The following is a 16978-nucleotide window of genomic DNA, read 5'->3' as shown; positions in this document are numbered from 1 at the left end:
TCAGGTTCTGCTCTCAAATTTTGTAAAACACTGGTCTTAGTAACTCCTAAGGACATTCTAAATCACAGTACCTATTTGAATGCAAAGAGTTCAAACTGACTTTCAGTTTCTTCTAAAGTTCTTCTAACGCATCTTAACCATACTTGTTGATGTAATAGCTTCCAGCAGCATCACAATGGCTGCCCTATCAACAACTCCATTTCAAGGAGGATTGCCTGTTATCCTGTCACTGCTCCAGCTGAAAGAAGTTGCCATCTGAAATTGTCAGAGCTGTTCTTTGACTCCTGACCTCTGGTCTACTATTCCAAAACACAAGGCTTGATTTCAATTCAGTAAGGGGTTGATTCCACAGCAATGAAGATTATCAGTCACATGGTTCAAATCTCATCTCAAGAAGGATAAAATAATGAATGCACTATGCATTCTAATAGGGAACTCAGCTTTACTTAAATGGACTAATGCTTTAAATTTGTCCTATGAAGTCTGAGGGACCATTTAACAAAACTTAGGAGAATGAGATGTGGCCTCATTGACACATTCATGGTACTTGACAGGGTAGAAGCAGAGAGGCTGTTTTCCCTTGTAAGAGAGTCTACGATCAGGGACACAATCTCAAAATAAGGAGTTGCATGTTTAATGCAGGGCTGAGAAAGAACTTCTCCTCTCAGAGGGCTGTGAATCTGTGGAATTCTTTATTGCAATGGGCTGTTCAGGCTGGGTGATTAGTAAGGAAATTAAGAGCTACATAGAAAAAGGGCAGAAAAGTGGAGGTGACAATTATCAGATCGGCCATGATCCCACTGAACAGTGAAGAACTATGATGGGTTGAATGACCAACCTCTGACATCTTGTGGTCTTATATTACAACATAAAACAGAGCCACTCCTAGCAGCAAGGTGCTACCTTTTCAAGCTGCTTGTGCCATTTTAGAGTCATAGAGATGTACAGCCGTTCAGTCCAACCTGTCCACGCTGACCAGATATCCCATCCCAATCTAGTCCTACCTACCAGCACCCAGCCCATATCCCTTCAAACCCTTCCTATTCATATACCCATCCAAATGCCTCTTAAATGTTGCAATTGTACCAGCCTCCACTACTTCCACTGGCAGCTCATTCCATACACGTCCCACCATCTGCGTGAAAAAGTTGCTCCTTAGGTCTCTTTTATATCTTTCCCCTTTCACCCTAAATCTATGCCCTCCCCCACCCCCAGGGAAAAGACTTTGCCTATTTATCCTAATAATTTTGTGAACCTCTAAAGATCACCCCTCAGCCTCCGACGCTCCAGGAAAAATAGCCCCAGCCTGTTCAGTCTCTCCCTGTAGCTCAAATCCTCCAACCCTGGCAACATCCTTGTAAATCTTTTCTGAACCCTTTCAAGTTTCACAACATCTTTCCAATAGGAAGGAGACAGGAATTGCACACAATATTCCAACAGTGGCCTAACCAATGTCCTGTACAACTGCAACATAACCTCCCAACGCCTGTACTCAATACCCTGACCAATAAAGGAAAGCATACAAAACGCCTTCTTCACTATCCTATCTACCTGTGACTCCACTTTCAAGGAGCTAGGAACCTGCACTCCAAGGTCTCTTTGTTCAGCAACACTCTCTAGGACCTTACCATTAAGTGTATAAGTCCTGCTAAGATTTGCTTTCCCAAAATGCACCACCTCGCATTTATCTAAAGTAAACTCCATCTGCCACCTCACAGCCCATTGGCCCATCTGGTCAAGATCCTATAGTAATCTGAGGTGACCCTCTCCGCTGTCCGCTACACCTCCAATTTTGGTGTCATCTGCAAACGAACTAACTGTACCTCTTATGCTCGCATCCAAATCATTTATGTAAATGACAAAAAGTAGAGGGCCCAGCACCGATCCTTGTGCCACTCGACTGGTCACAGTCCTCCAGTTTGAAAAACAACCCTCCACCACCACCCTCTACTTTTGAGCCAGTTCTGTAACCAAATGGCTAGTTCTCCCAGTATTCCATGAGATCTAACCTTGCTAATCAGTATCCCATGGGGAACCTTGTCAAACGCCTTACTGAAGTCCATATAGATCACATCTACTGCTCTGCCCTCATCAACCTTCATTGTTACTTCTTCAAAAAACTCAATCCAGTTTGTGAGACATGATTTCCCACGCACAAAGCCATGTTGACTATCCCGAACCAGTCCTTGCCTTTCCAAATACATGTACATCCTGTCCCTCAGGATTCCCTCCAACAACCTGCCCACCACTGAGGTCAGGCTCACTGGTTTATAGTTCCCTGGCTTGTCTTTACCGCTTGTCTTCTTAAACAGTGACACCACATTTGCCAACCTCCAGTCTTCCAGCACCTCACTTGTGACCATCAGTGATACAAATATCTCAGCAAGAGGCCCAGTAATCACTTCTCTAGCTTCCCACAGAGTTCTCGGGTACACCTGATTTTGTTGCTTGAAAACCTCTGCTATTTTGAAACAAAGTGAGCATGTGAAGTCAATGTGGTAGAGGAATGATCGAATTTAATAGGTTTTTCTGCAGCATACAATATCTCCACCAAACAGAATCTGTTTAATCAGAATCTCTACTGACTGAAATAAACAATACATATGACCAAAACTGTAATAATGTCTCCGAGTTATTTCTCCAGCAAAATGTAGTGATTGGAGGATAGATACATGATACAAAATTTCACGTCTGATATGAATCATATTGATTCTCAGAAGTACATTCTCCAGGTAAGACTGATGGTGCCACTAGTCATCATCTTCATTCTGCCCTGAATTTATAGTGTCACTATAAGCTGCCATTTTTAAACACTGCTCAATGTGTCAAAAAAACCCTCTTCATCGTCCAACAGAGATTAAATAATTTTCTAACATAATTAAGAAAGATACCTTACCCAACCAAACATCTTACTGATAAGGATCTCGGAGAAGTTGTCTCACTGATATGAATGTATATAGCTTTTAAAACTACACTACTCAAAGCAATTGCGTAAAAGGGCCAACAAATCGAGACACAGTGGTCATTAACAACAATTTTAGCACCTAAAATCATACACATTAATTATCTTTGACCTCTAAATGCAGCACTCAAGATGGATATTCTCATGTAGCCTCTTCACTATGTTGGTCCTCTAGGGACTATTTAAACCTACTTCCAAACCTATGCTACACAGAAGTGGTAGCACCACGGCCTCTGCAGAAGGTCCAGGTTTGCCTTAGGATGGTGATAGCCAGTGGTGGTGTTTCTCTCTGGCCAGGCTTAAAAAACATTTCAAAGTCCACCTTTTTCAATTGTGTATTTCAATTGTTCAACTTTCCCAACACACTTATTCCTATACACAATCACTTATAGGAAATTGCCACTTAGCTTTTTGTTAACCTGTTCATAACAAGGGCGGCACGGTGGCTCAGTGGCTAGCACTGCTGCCTCACAGCACCAGGGTCTCGGGTTCAATTCCATCCTTGGGCAACTGTCTGTGTGGAGTTTGTACATTCTCCCCGTGTCTGCGTGGGTTTCCTCCAGGTGCTCCGGTTTCCTCCCACAGTCCAAAGATGTGCAGGTTAGGTGAATTAGCCATGCTAAACTACCCATAGGTTAGGTGCGTTAGTCAGAGGAAAATGGGTCTGGGTGGATTACTCTTCAGAGGGTCGGTGTGGGCTTGTTGGGCCGAACGGCCTGTTTCCTCACTGTAGGGAATCTAATGTAACCCTATATATATAGCCTGTTACATTTTAATTCCAAGAATGGCTCAGTATTATTCTGTGGGCACAGAAACAAACACTTCTGGAAAAGTAATTAAACATTTGAAGCTGTGGTTAAGTATCCCCTGATATAATATAGTTCGAGTCATAATCAAGAGCTTGATGAACTGCAGATTGGCTCAATAGAAAGTAAACTTTTGGGAACATATGTCATAAAACAAGGGCGAGTAAGATATGGATATTAAGAGCCACAATACCTCCCACTTTCCCCCTGTCCCCCCAAAAAAAACTAAGGAATTTGATTTACAATATATCCATTCCTAGACTGTTAAAATAGTGGTGTTTACACCAGTGAAAGAAGTTCCAGCCTATCCAGCCTCTCTTTATAACTCATACCCTCCTTTCCCAACAACATTCTGGTAAATCTCTTCTAAACCCTTTCCAGCCTAATAATAGTCTTCCTAAATCCTGGTGACAAGAAATGGACACTTTACTCCAGAAGATGCTTCATCAACATCCTATACAACCTCAACATAATGTCCCACTCCTATACTCAAGAATCTAAGCAATTAAGACAAGTGTGTTAAACGTCTTCTTAACCTCTGTTCATCACCACTACTCACTGTCCTATGGTTAACTGTAAAAGTCCTGCCCTTGTTTGTTTTACCAAAACGCAACACCTTGCATTTATCCAAATGAAATTCCATCTGACACTCTTCAGCCCATTGGCCTAGTCGATCAAGGTCCTTAACACCATCAAATAACTTAATCAGTGCAATTACAATACAAAGGAACACAAGTTAATTTGAAAACTTCAGATCTAGATAAGTTAAATACATTGTTAAGTGCAAGAATTTTTAAACATAACATTTTTAAGCAAAGTTAAAAATCAACAACTCCATGTTATAGTCCAAAAGGTTTTTTTTTGTAAGCACTAGCTTTCAGAGCACTGCTCCTTTGAAGGAGCAGCGTTCTAAAAGCTAGTGCTTCCAAATAAACCTACTGGATTATAACCTGGTATTGTGTGATTTTTAACTTTGTACACCCCAGTTCAACACCAGGATCTCCAAATAATTTTTAAGCAAGCGGGTTAGAACGAAAAATGAAATACATAAAAGATGCCAATGACAAACTGACAAAATGAGTATCTGATCAGACATGAGCTCAGTGAATGGTGGAACTGACCTGATGGATTGAATGGCCTACTTCTGTTTCTATTTTTATGGTCTTATCCTGGGACAAAAAGTGTACATCAGAACTGAAAATGATCATTTATTCATTTTGAAGCAGGAAACTACATATTAAACTAATACTACACACTAAGGATGGAAGATATGAATTTGGGATCACCAAGATACTAATAATGCACACTAAGGATGGAAGATATGAATTCAGGATCACCAAGATAATTGACCTATTAAAATTTTCAACAACCATCAATATTTGAAATCAACAATTCAAAAATATTGCAGATATTAAACTAAGAGAATGGAGAAATTCAATCCAATTCACAAACAAGCCAGATGTCAGTATTAAAATATATAATAGCAAAGCAAAACTTTACTACACAAAAAACATTACTAAATAGAAACAATTTAGGAAAAATAGAGAGTCCGACAGCTGTTGTTTTGTTTGCTATTTAAAATGACAAACAAATATATCCCAATCCTGTAAAGTAAGGTCATGTGCATAACCCAGGTAATCCTATTAGAGTCAGAGAGGTACAGCATGTAAACAGACTCTTCAGTCCAACTCACCCATGCCGACCAAATTAATCTAGCTCCACTTGCCAGCATTTGGCCCATATGCCTCTAAATCCTTGCTTTTAAATATTATACCAGCCTCCACCATTTCCTGTGGCAGCTCATTCCGTATACACACCACCCTCTGCGTGAAAAGGGACCCTTTTAAATCTTTCCCCTCTCACCTTAAAACTATGCCCTCTAGTTTTGGACTTCCCCCAATCCAGAGGAAAGACCTTAGCCATTCACCCTATCCATGCCCCTCATAATTTTATAAGCCTCTATAAGGTCGCCCCTCAGTCTCCGATGCTCCAAGGAAAAAATGTCCCAGCCTAATCAGCCTTTCTCTAAAGTCCAAACCCTGCAAATCTGGCAACAACATTGTACATCCTTCCTGAGCCCTTTCAAGTTTCACAACATTCTTTCTATAACAGGGAGATCAGAATTGCATGTCGTATTCCAAAGGTGGCCAAACTAATCTCCTATACAGCCACAGCATGACCTCCCAACTCCTATACTCAGTGCACTGACCAATAAAGGTGAGCGTACCAAAAACCTTCTTCATTATCCTGTCTACTTGGGACTCCACTTTCAAGGAACAATGAACCTGCACTCCAAGGTCTCTTTATTCAGCAATACTCTCCAGGACCTTACCTGATTTGCCTTTCCAAAATTCTGCACTTCATATTTATCTCAATTAAACTCCATCTGCCACTCTTTGGCCCATTGGCCCATCTGATCAAGGTCCCATTATACTCTAAGGTAACCTTCTTCGTTGTTCACTACACCTCTAATTGTTGAGTCATCTATAAACTTACAAACCATACTTCCTATGTTCTCACCCAAACCCTTTATATAAATGATAATTATTATTACATTTTATCAGAAAGAAGATCACAACAATTTGAAGCTAGTGTGGATTTATGGAGTCCAGTTCTGTTCAATTAGACTGGTTCTCGTTCTTGATTCTGTGGCAATTAATAGGTAAGTTTAATTATGTAAATATTTGATCTTTCAGATAAGGTAATTCACAAGAGTCTTCAGAATAAACCATGGCGCTCAGAAATTAATCGTAAACAATAAATTTTTGAAACAATGAGACAAAAATAACTAGAAACTAATCTTCGACAATATTATTTTTAATTAGGCATCAGCAATTAGGAATATCACTTTTGTAACCGCTGTTGTTCGTGTTAAGTAATGAGATTCCCAAGAACACTGCAAACAGATCATGTAAATTTGCAAATTATACAAATCATTGTAGGCATACTAGAATTTTTAATTTTATAGCTCAAAGACATCTATAAAGACTTAGTCATAGGGTAAATGGAAAGTAGATTATATTTAATGTAGAGAACTGCAATGTTCTGCATACCAATGAAAGATCAAAAACAATTTAATGGAACAATGAAAGAAAAAAAACTTTTTAAACATGCTAAATCTATGTGTGAAGGTTGTGTCATTTGAAATATTATTGCCCTGTAAGACAATGTCTGCCAAGATGAGTCGAATATTAGTTTATGAACTATTCACAAATTCAAGACATTGCAAAGGTTACTGCTAGTTTATAAAATATTAGTGAAATGATAAATGCATTTTCAAAGGGACATTAAAAAGCACAGTTCAAAAGAGCAGCAGGAATGATTCATATTTTTGAATCAGTAACAATAGAAAGGTTAACTGAAACATCATGTGTCAAGAACATCCCACATAGCTACTGCAATGATGCTTTCACAGGAAGCACCAATGAAATATTTTTGACTACACACAGAGGTTCTTATTGTCCAGATGATATTGACCAAGGATGCCCCTATCTTAACAGCTGTCTCTGTTCAACAGCTACAATGTCAACTAAAAGCAATGCAGCTCCAACAAATTACAATGTCCAAGTGAGAGTCCATAGAGAGTTTGCCAATGTCTTTTAGAGTCATTAGAGCCCTTAACTTTGGAGATACTGGCTCCTTACAGTCTGCAATGAGACATTGCCTTAATCACAATGTATATTATATAATTGCATTAAGCTATTCATCAATGCTCTATTTGCCATAACTAAAATGTCTATCACCTATCATGAGAAGGTTTTGAGTAGCTTAGGCTTGTAATCATTTGGGTGTAGAAAAATGAGAGGAAATCTTACTGATACATATACTATTTCCTGAAGGCTTGAAAGGATAGATGTGGAAAGGCTTTTTCCCACTGTGAGACAGTCTAGAACCCAGAGACTATAATTTCAGAAAAAAGGTAGTCCTTTTAAGACAGAGATGAGGAGGAATTTCTTCCCTCAGTGAGTAGTGAATCTGTCTACCACAGAGGACCTTTGAGCCTGAGTCATTAAGCATATTCAAGGCTGAGACAGACAGATGTTTAATGAGTAAGGGAATCAAGGAAATAAGACACCAAAATAGAGTCATAGAGATGTACAGCACAGAAACAGACCCTTCAGTCCAACTTGTCCAAGCCACCCCCAGATATCCTCGGTAAGAGAAAGTGAAGACTGCAGATGCTGGAGATCAGAGTCGAGAGTGTGGTGCTGAAGCAGCACAGCAGATCCGGCAGCATCGGAGGAGCACAAGAATTGACGTTTCAGGCAAAAGTCCTTCATCAGGAATGCTCATTCCTGATTAAGGCTTAGGCCCGAAACGTTGATTCTCCTGCTGCTCAGATGCTGCCTAACTTGCTGTGCTTTTACAGCACCACACTCTCGACTCAGATATCCTAGATAAATCAAGTCCCAATTGTCACCATTTGATCCATAAGCCTCTAAACCCTTTCTATTCACACACCCATCTGTCTGCCTTTTAAATGATGCGATTGTACCTGTATCCACCATTTCCTCTGGCAGACAGTAAGGTTACACTTTAAAAAGTTGAGGAACATCACATCAGTCATGAACTCAGGGAGCAGCAGAGCAGATGTGATGGGTTGAGTGACCTATTGCTGCTCCTATGTCTTGTGGTCTGATGTGGAGGATGGAATTGGAACATCATCCATGTACTTGATTAAGTAAAATTACCTGTTTTACTCCTATAAAATTTGAAGATTGAGACCCATTTGAATATCCATCTGGATACAGATTCACACATCACTCTTCTCAAACTGAGTGATATCAAGGGCAGAGCAAAGGCACCAAGATGCATTATTTTTCACAGGCGGATATTAAACAGGAGCGATCAATTTCACAAAACGTCAGAATTAATTCAGTACAGGAGGTAAACATTCAACTCACTGTGTCTGCACTGACTTTCCATGTAAATAAGTGCCATTCTCCTACCTTTTCCCGAAACCCTGTACAATGTTTCTACTCAAATAACAATCCAATACCTGTAATCAAACTGTCACCACTACACTGCCAGGTAGTGAATTCCAAATCTATTTTCTAAGAAATGAACACTTGCTCACATCACATCGATTTATTTTGCAAATTACTTTAAATCTGTGCCGTCTCATTCTCAACTCTTTTCGGAATAGTATTACAAAAGAGCCTTCATATTCAATATTTTCTGAAGGATTTAATTTTTGAAGGATTGTGGAAAGTTGAATTTATTCAAAAACTTTGTGGAAAGACCTGGAATGGTTTAAAGGATACCGTGAAGATTGACTTTTAATTAAATAAAGCTTCCTAAGAATTACATGACTTTTTTTTTCACATGACTGGTGATCACTGTCCAAATACCATGTGATGTTGAAGACTTTTATCTAATATCCTATTAAAGGAAATCACTGGTAAATTTCCAATCTATCGTCATTAATGAAATTTCTCAACCCAGAACTTCCAGCTTTATTTCTATATTTTCTACTTAAAACTAACAGGTTTCTTAGATAAGTTCAGTGTAACGTATTTGCTCTTGTATTGTCTGCCCCAGTTAATAAAGTCTAGAATACTGTATACTTTAGAAGATGCTCTATTCTTCTGTCCTGCCACCTGAAAGACTTATAAACATACACATCCATGTCTCCCTGCTTCTTCAGAATAGTTAGTTAACAAATTAATTAACATAGCATGTACTGTACTCCATCTCTGCTTTTCAAAGCCACTTTATTTTAACTTGATTTCATGTCAAATACAGAACACCATCTATCTTGCTTCAGAATACAATATGCACAAATACTGACCTGAGTTCCCCAGGCAACAAGGGTAACATCATTTCCCTCCTCGAGAACCTCTGCTTGCGAAAGAGGGATTTGATAAGCTTCTACAGGAACTTGCTCCACTGAGTAAATGTAGATAAATAAAATAAAATAAATATATTAATTTATATACTATCATAAAAACAGAAAATATTGTAAATACTCGCACTTCACAGGTCACAGATCTGAAATGTTAACTCTTGTCTCACTCTACTGGTCCCACTTGATCTATTGAGTATCTCCAGAATTTTGTTTTTACTTCAGATTTCCAGCCTTCACAGCTTCGAGCATTCACAATATTTCAGATTCTATTAGTTTGTGTACTGTTCACTAGTATGATTAGCACTTTATAATGAAGTTCATTTTTACAAAAGCATTCAAAGATAATACTTTTTCCTAATAAACAAAAACATTTTATAAGTGCATTAATAGAAATTTTTAAACAATCATATGTTCCATAAGAATAAGAACCTCCCTCATCTGGAATACATGTTACCAAGTCTCTCCTGGATTCCGGAACTGTCGGTGTACAGAAATGACATCTCACACAAAAGTAATACAGTCAATTCTGACATAACACGATAGTTCCATTCTCATGCAATCTTGAATTATAAGAAAAACGCACGATAGCCACGCCATTTAAACTTATGGGATCAGAATCACATTATAGCCAATACAGATAAGGAAATTTTGTGTTCTACAAATAACGGTCTAAATTTTTCAACTGCGTTAAAGCAAACTCACGTTGAAGAAACACACATTATAGCAGAAATGACTGTACATCTGTAAATCTTGATCATTGAAGCAACAAGAATGCAGGTAACCCAAAACTGACTGCATCACCTTTTTGTTTAAGTAAATTCTCATAATTAAGATGAGAATTTCTTTCCTGGTTCTCAAAATATCTATAGTTACATATAAATACAAGTCCTACTTGCCAGGGAAATAGGGATTAAGAGAACATTCCATCAAGGATATATACAAAAGTGACTTCTTGAAAGAAACATTCAAGCAAGGTCACCGGATTTCATTTGTGATAAAATCTCTCTCTGTCTGATGCTATCTCAGGATGACCCTGAGGTATTTACAATTTTTATTTAAAAAGCCTCCACAAATATAGAAGTGTTAACAGTACATAGGCACTAGATTCACTGCTAAGTGTTCTCCACAACCTTTCTTTGTGCAAATAAAATTACATTTTCTGTAAATACATTCCAAGTAAACTGAAATTGTATTGTTATTCTAGAGAACGCACTGCACAGCAATTTTACTTTCTGTTGATTCAGTTAACAAAAATCAAAACAATTCAGAAGAAACAAAAAGATAAGCTATATACAATACTGCATAAACAATAATTCATGTTGCAAACTGATTGGTCAGCTATGCAGAATGAACAATGATGTCAGATTTCATCCATACATGAGTTCGCCAACTGGCAGATTTAGCTCTGAAAATGTGGCAGGTGAAAAGTTCCATGACTTGTACTCCTCTCAGAGACAGCACAAGTTGCTTTCCAACAATGCTCCTCACTGGATTGAGAAATTGGCAGCAAGTGAGGATGGGCTGACAGCCATTGTACAATTGGCTCCAGATGTTTCAGACATTGGATTACCCTCTGTTAAGGAAAGCCAGGCTACAAGCATCTCAACACGGTTGCTACCATAATTGCTCTTTCTACATTTGCAGATTTTTAAATCAGCCTCAGACTGACCTGTTGTCAAACAGAAGGATTAGGACAAACGCATCATATAAGGAGAATTATGAGCATAGGTGATGGAAAACTGGGATACACATGAGGAAACATTCATTTTATTTTAATCACATTTTGTGTGGGTGTTGCTAAGATTCTTGCTAGAGCTATAGAACAATACCAAGACAAATCAATTTGAATGGATGGAATGTGTGCTGCTGGCTCCACAAAAAGCAGAATTTGAAGAAGTTTATCGTTAACTCAATTGCATGGTGCAAAGTTATCATTTACTGAAGAAACTATCTGGAATTGATTGTTTCAATCAACATCAGAGCGAAGTTAAAAACAGCAACGGTTGGAGAAACTCAGCAGGTCCAGCAGCATCTGTGAACAGAGAAACAGAGTTAACATTTCTTTGAAACTCACTGCTAAATCATTGTTCACCTACACTTCAAGAATGCTATTGTTTTCTTGATATGAATTTGGATCACACAATGATGCAGCACAAAACATATTACAGTCACTTCAGTCCTGGTGTACAGAATCAGCCCTCCGAAGTAATCCAAACAGCAAAAACAACAGTTTACATTTAGATCATGTCTTTAATAAAATAAAGAATGCAGGACACTTTATACCAATGTTAAGAAGTCAAAACATCATGTCAACCAACAAAAGCCAATATTAGGGTGAGTGGAAACAAACATGGTCAAAGCTTTTGGTATTAATACACAGTAAAATGGGGAGGGAGGTAAAGAGGTTCAAATAATTGCTAAATGAGTTCCATTTGCAAATATAAGTTCCTGATATACACAGTAGATGCTTGTTTGCTTCATAAGAACAGAAGAATTAGAAGGAGTAGGCAACACAGACCACTGAGCCTGCTCCACCATTTAATGTGATAATGGCTGATCTCATCTCAGCCTCTGTTCCACTTGCCTATTTGACTTTTGTAACTCTTCAACTCATTACTAATTAAAAATCAGACTATCTCTGGATATATAAGAAGATGCTACCCTGACAAAAGTGGTGGCACACCTGTGAACATGAGCAGACGCCCTCTTTTGCTGTGGCATTTTTGAAGATTAAAAGCGCAGGTAGTACCTTGGTGTTCCTGAAAGTGCCTGGCAGAACAACCTGCAGCACAGTGCCTCACCAACGTATTCTACTAACAAAAACACATCATATCGCTATCTCAGCTCTCAAGATGCAAGCAAGAAAAAATATAGTTATTTGAAGGTTTCGATATTCGGGTCATTTGGAGCAGCCAAACAGAATTCCTTCTATATAAAGCCAAAAGAAATGCGGATGCTGTAAATCAGGAACAAAAACAGAATTTGCTGGAAAAGCTCAGCAGGTCTGGCAGCGTATGTGGAGAAAAATCAGAGTTAATGTTTCAGGCCCTCAGAACTGTTCTGAAGAAGGGTCACGGGACCCAAAATGTTAATGCTGATTTTTCTTCACAAATGTTGCCAGACCTGCTGAGCTTTTCCAACAACTTCTGTTTTTGTTCCAGAATTCCTTCCAGCTTCCTTTTCTACATTTAAGATAATATAAAGCTATTGACTATTGTGACTTGAGAGCATTTCCCATTGCTGCCAAATTTAACATTTCACAAACATTGAAAGATGACCAAAACTGACTATCAAAAAAGAACAGAAATTACAATTAAGTCACAACAATGGAGACTACAGCAAATCACTTTGCTGGGAAATTCAGCTTTGCCAGAAGTCATTTTATACTTTTAAGGTAAAGGTTCGAAACAGATAAGCGTGGCCTACTGATGAAAAACACTCTGCGAAATCAAGTGAAAGAAGAATGCAATTTCAGCAATACAATTTTGCAACACAAGTATATTCTTTTCTCATATTTACTCATGAGATTTTGTCATCAATTGAAGAAAAATTTATCTCCACAATATGTCAATCATCATCATGGAAGTTAGCAAACATTAGCACTCTCACATTATCTGTCATCTAGAATTTTGCAAATAATCTATTTGCGAAGAGATTACATAGTAGATCTGTGGTGGTAATGATATTAAACATCAAGAGGATGTGACTAAAGTCTCTTATTGGAGGATGATAATTGCGTGGCCCTATGAGATGCAAATAGAACTCACCATTTATCAGTTAACTATCATATTATCCATGCCTTTTTTTACAATCAGGCACAGACTGTTCCACTATCTGAGGAATTGAGAATGCAGTTGCACTGCATACCACTGCAACAGTCAGCAACCAGTATGAATTCTTCTCACAACATAGGGCACGTCATTGATAAAGCAACTGATTTGAGTTGGACTGCTCTGAAGAACTTCCACAGAAATGGTGTGGGGTTGAGATGACTGATCTCCAACAGTCATAAACATCTTCCCAGGTTTTACCTCTAGCTCCTCCATCAAGTTTAATAGAATTCTGCCTTGGTGCCAATGGCAGTCACTTACATCTCTGAAATTCAACTCGTGCATTCTTGGACTAAGGCTAGTTAAATTTATGGTATGCTGAGGATGGTACTGCTGAGACACAAAGTGAGCACTGTTGAGCAGGTTAGTGATACGTAAATACCAAGTTGGTGGTCATGTGGTCATTTTGTTGATGATTATGAATAGAATTACGATGAGTCCTACTCAGCCCAAAGTGTTAACTCTGCTTTTCTATCCGTAGATTCTGCCAGAGCTGCTGTGTTTCTCTGTATTTGTTTCAGAATCTACAGTATTTTGCTTTTAATATATTATTATGATGAATAGTTTGATGGGATAGAAAGCAATTTGCCTTCCTTTTTTCAAATTTCACAAGTAATTGATGCTAGTGTCATAGCTGTACTGGAATATTTTGACTGAATGGAACACAAGTCTTCAGCACTACTGCTGGGATGTTGAAGGGACCAGTATAGCACTGAAGGTGATGTTACATGGAGTGAGTATTAATCAAATGGCCAAAGACTGGATGCTGTGATGCAGGGAATCTCAGGAGAATCATCAACCTTAAGAATCATCCACTCTGCACTTCTGTTTTTTATATCATGCCATGCTCCGCAGACATTCACAATGGGAACTCTTTTTTCATTTTTATTCATTTTCTTATCAGATCCTTCCTTTTTAAAAAGTGGGATGGCATTTATTGTTGATTTTGAATTGCTCAGAGGGCAGCTGAGAGTCAATCACATTGCTTTAGATCTGGAGTCATATATAAATGTGTCTGACCAGTTAAGGAGGACATTAGTTAACCAGCTGGAGTTTCATGACAATCAATGGTGGTCACATGGTCACCATTAGGGCAACATTTAATTGAATTCAGATTCAGTATCTGCCATATTAGGATTTGAACTCATGTCTTCAGAATATAAAACAAAAACAAAGTCTTGAAGAACCTCAGCACATCTGGCAGCCACAGTCAAGAGAAAAACAGAGTTAACGCTTTGAGTCCAGTGACCCTTCATCAGGATTTTCCGATCGCCTGCATCCACAGCTCTTTGTTTTGTTTTTCCTCACAATATCAGTGAGAGGTTCTGGATTGCCATTCTCAGGTCATTACCACTGCCACTATACCACTGCCTCTTCTGAGATATTCAGGAGGAAGCAGTCTCCTCCTATTAAACTAAAACAAAGAGCTGCGGACCCTGGAGATCTGGAAATAGACAAGCAGAAATTGCTGGAGAAATGCAGTGGGTCTGGTCTGGCGGTATCCGTAGGTCCGGCTCTGATGAAGAGCCACTGAACTCAAAATGTTAATTCTGCTTTATTCCCACAGATGCTGCCAGACCTGCTGAGTTCAGCCAGCAATGTTTGCTTTTGTTTCAGATCTCCTCCTTTTTCTCATTTAATTGTCTATCACTACTCACAGCTGAATGGAACAAGACTGCAGAGATGTGACCCAAACCATTAGTCACAGAATCAAACAACTCTATCCAATGCTGCATCCATTTTATTAGCACACTGCATCTTCATTATAGTGAGGAACAGAATAGTGGTGGTAGCATTGGAATATACGTTTAACTGCAAATAATTGGCTCAGTCAGTGATGTCGAAGGAGGTCTGTCAGAATATAGGAAACCAAGATTGATACTGAGATGCTTACAGACAATTCTCGGCACTGCACAAAATGTCCAAAACGCTGGAACATTTTAAAAAATTGCTTTCAAACATTTTTAGAAAGTACTGGAAAATGAATACGTCCTAGTGGGAAGGAGGGATAGGATGTCAGTCATTGAAGGAAAGCAACTGGAAATGTGGAGAGGTACCGTCTCAACTTGTAATTCATCCCAATGATTTTTCCAGCATCAGCCTTATAGTATGAATTCTGGCAGGCTCATGGCGGTGATTTATCCAGGGTCTGATTGATTGCTTTCGGAGGGAAAAGGATGAGAAAGAAAAAGGACGGCTACTATAAGGCACATCACACACAAATCTGGGTCAGCAGTTGCAGCGTCTAGCCGAATCGCCCCAAAAGACTGGCATGGATCTAGGTATAGGTGTGAACCCAGCAGTGCAAATTACTGCTTGACTTCCACTGAATCCTAACTCTATGGGAAAATCCTGATATAGGCAAATATTATTTTATTGCCTTCATCAATGCTGAAACAAGATTGATTTCAGAAATTATATTAAACACGACTTTTTTATATTATTTCTTAAGCTGAACATATTAATCTTAAAAGTTATCAATTAAAAAACTGAACTTTACAAAGCATTACCTTATTTATTCGCAACTCAACTATTTGTCATTCTAAATGCATACAATACTGCCACCACCTGTTAACAGTAGGAATAGTCTCTGGAAAGCAGAATTTATTGTAAACTTCAGTCAAAAAACTGTGGCACTGGAAAAGCACAGCAGGTCAGGCAGCATCCCAGAATGAGGAGAATCGACATTTTAAGCATAAGCTCTTCATAAGAAATGTGGTGGGAACAGTGGGGGCAAGGGGGCTGAGAGAAAAATGGGAACGAGGTGCGGCTGGGGGGTGGGTAGCTAGGAATGCAACAGGCAGGTGAAGGTGAGGTGATGGTGATAGATCGGAGAAGGAGGGTGAAGTGGATAGGTTGGAACGAAGATGGACAGGTAGGATAGTTCAAGAGAGTTGGAGGGTTGGATCTGGGATAAGGTGGGGGGGAGGGGAAATGAGGAAACTGGTGAAATTGACATTGATTCCGTTTGCTTGGAGAGTCCCAAGGCCAAAGATGAGGTGTGATTCCTCCAGTTGTTAGGTGGCTAGGATTTGGCAGTGGAGACAGCCCAGGACTTGCATGTCCTTGGCAAAGTGGGAGAGGGAGTTGAAGTGGTCGGCCACAGGGCGGTGGGGTTGTTTAGTGTGTGACCCAGAGATGTTGTCCCACATTGAGATGTACTGGAGGTTATTGTTAAACACATGGAAGGGAAAATTGCAGTCATTGAAATAGGAGGCCAACTGGGATGTTCTGGAAATGTTCCTCCTGGGAGCAGATGCAGCGGAAGCGGAGGAATTGAGACTAAGGGATAGCGTTTTTACAGGACAGGGTGGGTGTGAGGGAGCTGTAGTCCAGGCAACTGTGGGAGTCAGTGGGTTTGAAGCAGATGTCTGTGTTGAGCTGGTCGCTGGAAATGGAGATGGAGAGGTCTAGTAAGTGTAGGGAGGTGTCTGAGTTAGTCCAGATGAACTTGAGGTCAGGGTAGAAGGGGTTCATGAAGTTGATGAACTGTTCAACCTACCCGTGGGAGCACGAGGTGGCGCCAATACAG

General features: G+C 39.2%; 1 protein-coding gene across 1 annotated transcript in view; it reads right to left on the bottom strand.

Moving 5' to 3' along the window:
* The window catches only part of bckdhb (branched chain keto acid dehydrogenase E1 subunit beta), a 312116-nt gene that overhangs the window by 192994 nt on the left and 102144 nt on the right, over positions 1-16978 (bottom strand). Inside the window, exon 7 of the mRNA XM_072553417.1 lies at positions 9560-9657. Within this exon, the coding sequence (XP_072409518.1) occupies positions 9560-9657 (98 nt within the window). The remainder of the gene's footprint in view (positions 1-9559; positions 9658-16978) is intronic.

The sequence above is a fragment of the Chiloscyllium punctatum genome, chromosome 3 (genome assembly GCF_047496795.1).
Source record: "Chiloscyllium punctatum isolate Juve2018m chromosome 3, sChiPun1.3, whole genome shotgun sequence".
NCBI classification, from domain to species: Eukaryota; Metazoa; Chordata; class Chondrichthyes; order Orectolobiformes; family Hemiscylliidae; genus Chiloscyllium; species Chiloscyllium punctatum.
Note: the sequence above shows the minus strand (reverse complement) of the source record. Positions and strands in the feature narration are given on the sequence as shown.